The sequence below is a fragment of the Chrysochloris asiatica genome, unplaced genomic scaffold (assembly GCF_000296735.1).
Source record: "Chrysochloris asiatica unplaced genomic scaffold, ChrAsi1.0 scaffold00034, whole genome shotgun sequence".
NCBI classification, from domain to species: domain Eukaryota; kingdom Metazoa; phylum Chordata; class Mammalia; order Afrosoricida; family Chrysochloridae; genus Chrysochloris; species Chrysochloris asiatica.
Genome location: NW_006408552.1, coordinates 1,893,475 through 1,902,064, shown reverse-complemented (window position 1 = coordinate 1,902,064; position 8,590 = coordinate 1,893,475). Strand labels below are relative to the sequence as shown.

Below are 8,590 nucleotides of genomic sequence, written 5' to 3'. Positions count from 1 at the left end.
GGAGTGGGAAGCCCACCTCTCCCTCAGTGGAAACCAGTTCTTTTCACCTGAAGACCCAATTCTGGAATCCTATAGGATGAATGTCAAACTGATGTTCTCTCATGTAAACGGTCCCTCAATTCACAATAAAACTTAAAAAAACAAAACAATTCTAGGGAACTGTGCTGAGGGAAAGATCAGATTTTCAGGGGTCTTGGGGCCAAACAGCTTTCTGCCAATGCCTAATGGTGGACTCATAGGCCCCTGGACATCCTGAAAAGCCGCCTCAAGGATGTCCAGTGGGCCCTCTGTACAGCCACTTCTAAGCGCTAGCCCTGGGGGTCTGGGTGGGTGGTGGTGGGACTGAAGATGACACAGGTCGGTCGGGTGCAGGCCATGTGGGAGCAGCAGCATAAGGCCGTGACAGCTGGCTGGAAGGGGGGTAGCGGGGGGGCGCGGAAGGCAGGCCGGAGAGGTGTTCCAGACACTAGGACTGGCAAGAGCTTGGGGGAGAAGGGAGCTCTACACAGATTTGGGACAGACCAGGAAGTCTTGCAGGCTAATGCAAAGTTGCTTTGAACCACAAAGTCAGTGGTTCAAACGCACTAGCCACTCCTCGGAAACCCTATACTGGACACCACTTAACAACGTCAGGGACTCGGGTGGGTGGTAGGGGATGAATTGGAAAGGGACATGAGGGTGGCCTGACCGGGAAGAGAGCACTGTTGTTAAGTGCCATCTAGTCCGTTCCCATTCATAGCAACCCTGCATAGGGTTTCCAAGGAGCGGTTGGTTTAAACCTGGATGCCAAGGATCCGTATTCTGAGGCTTTCTCTGGCTTTATGTGGAAGCCTTACAGAGACTGATTCCAGAAATAGTCCTCTCTCTGCTCCACAGTCTGAGTGCTGACCACTCACCTCTGGAGCCCGGACTTGGGTCAGGAAGCAGCTGTCTGGCCCTGTGGGTGGACATTCAGCAGGAAAACACCCTGGTCATCTGCACAGCTTTCTTCACTGCAAGCTGGCCTGTCTGCCTGCTGTGGTACCCGGTCTGAGCTCAGGGACATGCCTTTCAGGACTGTGATGTTCTGGGTTGATGGGGGGAGGGGAGGCGGCTGACCTCCCAAGGAACCGCCTGCTGCAAACCCTCACCTGGTACCTCACAGGGACCCAGAAGAGCCCGGAAAAGAGCTGAGGTTGGAGCCGGCTCCAATGTCTTCTCCATGTTTGATCAGTTCCAGATCCAGGAGTTTAAAGAGGTTGGTCAGCTGTCCTGTAGGGGTTGTTGGGAGGATTAATGTAATATTTGTGAAATGCTTAGGAAGCCGTGTACACAACCAGACCTCAATCCCTGGTGGGGAGATGACACCATTCTTCTTAGAGGCCACCATTCTTCTTAGAGAGCTTTTGAGTCTAGAGACAGGTGTCTTTCTGCCCTTGGGCAACTCCTCTCCTCTCTGCACCTGAGCAGAGTATAGCCTTGGGCAAGTTCTTTCCCCTTGGTCCTCAGTGTCTCTGTCTGTAAAATGGGCTTTATGTGAACATTGAATGAGGCAATGGGCATGGAACCCAGCAGGCTGGCCAGAGGGGGCTGGGACCAGGGTGGAACTGGGCTTGGTCAGTGACTGGCCAGTCAGTGCTCATGCCTCTGCCAGGCCTTCACCATCATGGATCAGAACCGGGATGGCTTCATCGACAAGGAGGACCTGAGGGACACCTTTGCTGCTCTGGGTAGGTGGCCTGGGTCACTCCGTCAGTCAGCAATCTCCTCTATGACCACTGGTGGGTACCAGGAACACGGGAGGGCCTCTTGCTGGGCGGGGCCCAGGGCGTGGAGCACAGTGCCATGGACTGGGAGGTCAGGAGGCGGTTCACTGAGGGTTAGAGCAGAGGGCCCGGCCAGAGCTGGCCTGGAAGTGGTGAGGACTCAGGAGAGCAAGGGCGAAGCTGAGGGCAGGGTGGGGCTGGTGGTGTTGGCAGAACTGGAGAATGTAAAGGCTTTGAATGGCTGAAGAGCCTTCTTTACTTGCTGAGGGCACAGAATGTTAGGCTGCTAACTGAAGGTTGGTGGTTTGAGCCCACAGTCCACTCTGTGGATGAAAGATGAGGCAGTCAGCTTCCATAAAGATGTACAGTTTCAGAAACCCTATGGAGCAGTTCTACCCTGTCTTAGAGGGTCTCTATGAGTCAGAACCCACTCAGTGGGTTCTTTAGGGTCCAGAGTGGGGCATTTAAGGAAAGTGCAGGGGTGGAGGGAAGGGACACAAGTTATGTGCATTCTGAGTGGTGGGCCTCTGGAGTCTGGCTGTCAACTGGGACCAGGAGCAGTCCCAGAGACCCTCCTGCAAGCAGCTCCTTATCCCTCCTGAGGCACATGCATGGAAGTTCAAGGAGAACTTGACCTTCTAGCTCCTGTACGCAGCTTACACTCAAGACTCTCAGCCTCTTAGGGCCTGAGTTTCCTGCTTTCTGAAATGAGAATGTTGTTGTTGTTAAGTGCATTCTGACTCATAGCGACCCTGTATAGGGTTTCCGAGGAACTACTGGTGGGTTTGAGCCACCGACCTTATGGTTGGCTGTTCAGTGCTGGTCCATAGAACAGGATCATGACTGATAATGACAGGGAAGCTGGGGCAGTCCTCCTCCCACAGGCTCCTAGCAGGTGGGCAGGGCCCTGGAGCTAAGTAGGGAATGGATGTAACAGCAGAGCTGGGAGCTGAGGAGCTCTTGGGCTCCTGGTGGCTTGGAAGCAGGACCCTTCCTGATCCCACTGTGTTCCCCGCCCCCTTCCTGTCCCAGGCTGCGTCAATGTCAAGAACGAGGAGCTGGAGGCCATGGTGAAGGATGCACCCGGGCCCATCAATTTCACCGTCTTCCTGACCATGTTTGGGGAGAAGCTGAAGGGTGAGTGGGGCTCCAGGCAGTCCTGGGGAGGGGGGTGGGGGCATAGGCCCTGGGTGCAGACCTGCTCCCCTCCCACCCCGACACAAGGCTGGGTCCTGCCTTGGTTTTTCCTTGGGGACAATTGTAATGACCTTCGCATCCATGGAAGATCTGAGACAATTTGGGGCACAACCCTTTGCTCTTTGTCCACCATCAAGACAGAGTCTCACTCCCCGCCGCCCCTTTCAGGAAACAAGAAGAGCAAAGGAGACGCTGAAGTGTGTGTGAGGGGGGGCAGGAGGGAGGCTGGTGATGTTGGCAGAACCTGAAGACATGGGGTTCGAATGCTCCCTCCCCCTCCTCATTTTGTCTACTCTGCCTCACTGCTCGGCCCACCAAGGGCCCTAGGGGTGGTGGTGTCACCACCAGCCCAAGGCAGCACAGGTTACTTGCCTGATGACCACAAGAGTCCCTGGAACACTCCCACCCCTACCGGCTTGAGAAAGGAGCTCATTCATTCACAAATGAGGAGACTGAGCTCAAAGGAGTTTGGAGGCTGGTGCCAGGTACTGCAGCCAAAAACAAAACCAAAGACATCCAGAGGAATTCTTGGAGTCCTAGCTGATTTTAAAGCTACAAGGAGGCCGGTTGTGTATTTCCCAATACCTTACCCTTCTGTATTGTTGTGGTTAAGTGCCGTGGAGTTAGTCTCGACTCATAGTGACCCTGTATAGGGTTTCCAAGGAGCAACTGGTGAGCTTGAACCACCAACCTTGCGATTCGAACGGACCTTGCAGTCCAGCGCACTAACCCACAGTGCTGCACCAGGACTCCCCCTTCTGTCTTAGAGATGAGGAAACAGAGGGCCAGAGAAATCCAGGGACCCTCATCTGGGGCAGGCTATGAACTGGGGCTGTCTAGCTGAGTCAGGAGAGTTGTTGGACCCCAAGAGCTCCGGTAGCTGTTGGGGGTTATTCCTGGGACTGTGACCACCTCCTGAAGGAGCTCAGAAACCCAGGGAGGAGTGTAGGAGCCATGGGGAAGGTCAGTGCGACTACAGGCAGTGACTTTAAGGGGAGCCAATGGACAGCCAGCGATCTCTAATTCTGAGGAACTGAACCGATGGGACAGCTGCTAAGGGCCAGCCCTTGAGCCCTTGGGTCGTCCTGCCTGAGGGTTTGGCCCTGGAGGTCTGAGTCTGGAGTGGTCACTGTGGGGTGAGACTGTTCCAGGACTCGTGTGTGTGTGTGTGTGTGTGTGTGTGTGTGTGTGTGTGTGAGAGGTGGACAGAGGGGGCTCAGGTTCTGAGAGTGGGAGGTGCTGGGGGACCCTTCAGGATTGGGAGGGTGAAGAGACGCTTTAGATCACAACGGGCCCCTCATGGGACCCAGGCCTGCAGTTGTGTAGGTGCGGGGCAGTGCTGAGCCACCACCCAGACCAGTCGGTGGGCCTCGGGGCAGCAGCTTTTTCTCATTTTTGCAGGAGAGCTGGGATGGGGCCCCTGCAGAGACTGTCGTGCTAATGTGGCTGAGCCTGTAGGAGCAGCCAGAGGGCGGGGACGGGGGCTGGGGCCAGATCCACCTCCTCCCACTAATTGGGAAGAGGTGGCTTTGTCATGAGATTCCCAACAATGGGGAAAATAGCCTGGCTGCCCCCATTTGATGAGAGCAGAGACCCTCTCTCAGGGGCAGAGGAGAATGTGGGAGGGAGAGGGTGGGCTGTAGGGAGCCACAGACTTATCCTGGCCAGGTGGTTCAGGCTCAGAGACAAGCATGAGTGAGAGCTAAGAGCTGGGGGCTGGGAGCTGGGGCTGGGAGCTGGGAGCTGGGAGCTGGGAGCTGGGAGCTGGGAGCTGGGAGCTGGGAGGCAGGTACCTGACCAGAAGCTCTCCCTTCCTATCCCTTCACCATGGGGTCTGGTCCCAATCTGATGGGGAGACACAGGGTCCTGACCCAATCTAATGAGGGAGACACAGAAACCTGTCCTGATATGATGGAGAAGAAACAGGGAGACTTGACCCAGTCCAGGGGGACCTCAGCCTCTTGTGAGCAGGAGCGCATAGAATGGTAGAAAGCAGGGACTTTGAAGATAGGCAGAGTTGGGTTCCAGTTTTCTTCTCCCCTTTATTGGCTGTAGGGCCATGGGCAAGTAACAGAACCTCTCCAAGCCTCAGTCTCCTCTTTGACAAATTGGGGGTGTCAAGTCCTGCCACAGGGTTGTTCTGGAATCTCACTGAGTCAGAGGATAGCATAGCAGGCACAGAAAGAGGCACAATAGAGACAGAGCGTGTTTGCCATTCTCGTTCCGTTAACAAAGCCCTCTCACAGTGTGACCGAGGAGGGTCATGGGCCCTCAGACAGCCTGTATGGACCACACCCATCCTCTCTCCCAGCCTCAGTTTCCCCACCCGTATGATGAAACAATGAAGGGCCTACTCTAGCTTTGCTGGTTATTCCCCGGCCCACCTGTGTCCCTCTGGCTGGGACAGTCTCCTGGGCCTCAGCCTTCTGCCTTCAGGGTCACGTCCTTCCTCGTCCACTCACAACGTCTCCTGCATGTCTGCCCAGTGGACCTCACTCATCATGCGACACCATCAAATGGCTCCACTGTGAGACCTTGGGCAAGACATTTCATCGCTTTGAGCCTCAGTTTCTCCATCTGTAAAACAGGGACAGTTCTCAGAGGGTACTCCCAGTGGCTGGCACAGGGTCAGTGCTGAGGCCAGGGCTCCATGTCCAGCTATGTGGTCTGTCCACAGCTGCATATAGGGCCCTGACTATTAGGAACATGTTTTGTTTCCCTGAAGTGCTCTACACGTGCTCCAAGTGGACTCTGCTCCCCTGAGGACAGAAGCTCTCCCTGGTCCCTGAAGGGGTCCTGGGACCAGCCCCAGCCCAGCCTGGTTCAGTGGGACCCCCCTCACCTTGCCACTCTTTCTCCCCTGTGTGTGCTGTTTCCAGGCACAGACCCCGAGGAGACCATTCTTCACGCTTTCAAGGTGTTTGACACCGAGGGGAAAGGCTTCGTCAAGGCTGACTTGTAAGTCACCTTCTGATGGTTTGGGGGTTTCTCTCCCCACAGACTCAGGAGAGAAAGGGGCTGGGGTGTGGGTGGGCAGCTAAGTCCCCTCTTCCACCCAGAACTCAGCCAAGCTCGAGGAAGTGTCTGACCAGCCCAGTTACCTGCTTGATATCTCATTCCCTCTTCTCTATGTTATTGTCATTGTGAAGTACCATCGAGTTGGTTCTGACCCACAGCGACGCTGTATAGGGTTTCTGAGGAGTGGCTGATGAGCTTGAATCACCCACCTTGTGGTTCAAACCAAATTTGCAGTCCAGCTCATTAACCCACAGCGTCCCCTGTCCCCCAGGATTCCTTCACCTCTCTGTGACTGGACAATACTTGGGGAAGGCAGGGATGAGATGAGGACAAAGGAGAGGCCAAGACCTGGTAGGTGCAGAGTCTGAGAGGAAGCATCTGAGAGTTAGGCAAAAGGGCTCAGGTGTGAGGCTTGGAGACGCGGTGCAGAGAGGGAACAGGACCCGCAACAGGCGACATGCCCTGGGTTATCGTGGACCTTGGGTCTTCCCTGAGGGCATCGGCAGCCTGAGAAGGAGTTCTGTAAGGACCACTCAGAGGCCACCTTGGAGGAGGGGATGAAGGGTACGCTGAGTTAGAGGTGGCCACGGTCAATGTCCGGAGCATGCTCGAGTCGGCGGCACTGCCTCAGATGGCCTACTCTACTGGGTGGGACCACTGAGAGCACAGGGAGCTAAAAGACAAAGACTGTCCTGGGGCAGGACACTGGTCTGACCCCTCACCTGTCCCCATGCATCCCCGCTAGAGCCTCCAAGTCCACACTGGGCTTCTGAGCGCAGGCTTCCTGCTCAAGGACCATGTAACGGAGTCTCTCCACACTGTCTGACTCACTCCGCAGCCTGTGAGGATTTCTTTTTCACCCCTTACCGAGAGTCCCTGGTTCCCACTCCCACCTTGGGAGCCTGGGGGAACACTGGGCCATTGCCCACCTTCACTCCCACCAGTGTGCGGGCAGGCTGGGAGAAGTGTGGGGACCCAATTTGGGAACTGGAGGTGCTACCCCTCACCCAGCCGCTTGGACATGGGACCTGGAAGCCGGGCTGCCAGCCAGGCGGCCCTGGAGCCTCTGGCAGAGGCCTTTCCCTGTACAGCATGTTTTGCACAAACAGAGTCTGAAAAGTCCCCATTTGGAGAGCTGGAAATTGGGACTGTCCCGCAATAACGTAAATAATGGAAAATGTGTGTCGGTCCTCAATGGGGCCTGCCATCGCTGGCGCCAGAGGACCTGCTGGGTGTAGGAGGGACGCACTCAGCCCTTTGATCCCATCCTACCCATGGTGCCCCGTGAGCCCTCAGGGCCCTCCAAGCACGCGGACATATCAGCCCCTCAAACATGGACTCAGACGTGACTCTCACACCCTCCTCTATCGCTCCGTGAGCTGCAGGCCAGCTTGGGCTCCCGGGACAGCTGTGCTCCTGCCACTGCCTCATTCTGGGACCTGGGGCACACTAACCCCCTCCTGAACCTCAGGGCTGTGGAGACAAGCGAAACCTGAGCATGAGCAGACCTCCCAGACCCCTCACTGTTGCGTGCAAGTACCTCATACACTATAGAGTCCCATGAAGCTTCTAGCCTCCTCAGAAGCCACACCAAGTGGACAGCCGTCTCCCTGCAGTGCCCTGCACTGAGAGGCCACAGTGGCTTCTGAGGTTCCTTCAGGCTCCCAGGCTGTTTCCTTTGGTTCCTATCCATGCTATAGTAGAACCCACATTACAGGTGAGGACATTGAAGGTCAGAGGATAGATGTGGCCAACCCGAGTAGACATGGCTAGCCAAGGGCTGGTAGGCCAGGGCCAGGCTGGTGACTCCTGCCCACCTGTCCCCATCACCTGGCATCTGAGTGTCCACGAGGGGAAGCCTGTCCCTCAACATGCTCTTTCTGGTTCTCTTCCTTGCGCAGCATCAAAGAGAAGCTCATGACACAGGCAGACAGGTTCAGTGAGGAGGAGGTAAGTGGTGCCTCGCAGGGTCCCATTACTGTGGAGGGTCTTCATGGAGCACAGTCCTGCCTAGGGTCCTGCTTTGCAGTCCCATCCCCTTCCTGGGGTCCCTTTCCGTGCTGAGTTGTTAAAGAGTGAGTGAGGTTACAGGGGTTACAATGGGGCTGCTGGTGGCAGGACCCTGGCCCCTTTTCCCCACATCTTGATACTCAGTCTGCAAAGAGAGGAGACAGGTGCCTGCCACCCCAGATGACCTCCACTGACCCACGGCTCTGGCTCTCATTCTACCTGGTCCAGGTTGATTCCTTGCTCCTTCTGCAGGTCAAACAGATGTTTGCAGCTTTCCCTCCAGATGTGTGTGGTAACCTGGACTACAGGAATCTATGCTACATCATCACCCATGGAGAAGAGAAAGACTAGAAAGAGATGGAGTGTGTCCCTCCCTCTGAGAGTTAGCAGATACAGGGAACAGATGGGGTGCTCCTGCCATGAAATGGAGCAGGAGAGAGGCCCCCCTGGTCCCATGGGGGCAGGGGCAAGAATAAACAATGCTCACAAGGTCTGAGTTTTTGTGATGAATGCTCCAGTTGAGGAGAAAGCGAAACATTCCTATCTTGTTGGTTTTTCCAAAACTTTTTACTTTTCTGGCTTTGCTCAAATGTTCCTGATGAGCTGGTGTTTAGAACTAA

The 8,590-nt window shown here is 55.6% G+C and overlaps 1 protein-coding gene across 1 annotated transcript; it reads left to right on the top strand.

Annotated features, from left to right (window-relative positions):
* Window positions 1–1,144: 1,144 nt before the first annotated feature.
* On the top strand, window positions 1,145–8,321 carry MYL10 (myosin, light chain 10, regulatory). The gene is made up of 6 exons (XM_006859666.1): window positions 1,145–1,237; window positions 1,634–1,709; window positions 2,778–2,882; window positions 5,822–5,900; window positions 7,862–7,910; window positions 8,223–8,321. Exons 1-6 carry the CDS (start codon window positions 1,202–1,204, stop codon window positions 8,319–8,321), a joined length of 444 nt encoding a protein of 147 aa, XP_006859728.1. The 5' UTR covers window positions 1,145–1,201.
* Window positions 8,322–8,590: the final 269 nt, after the last annotated feature.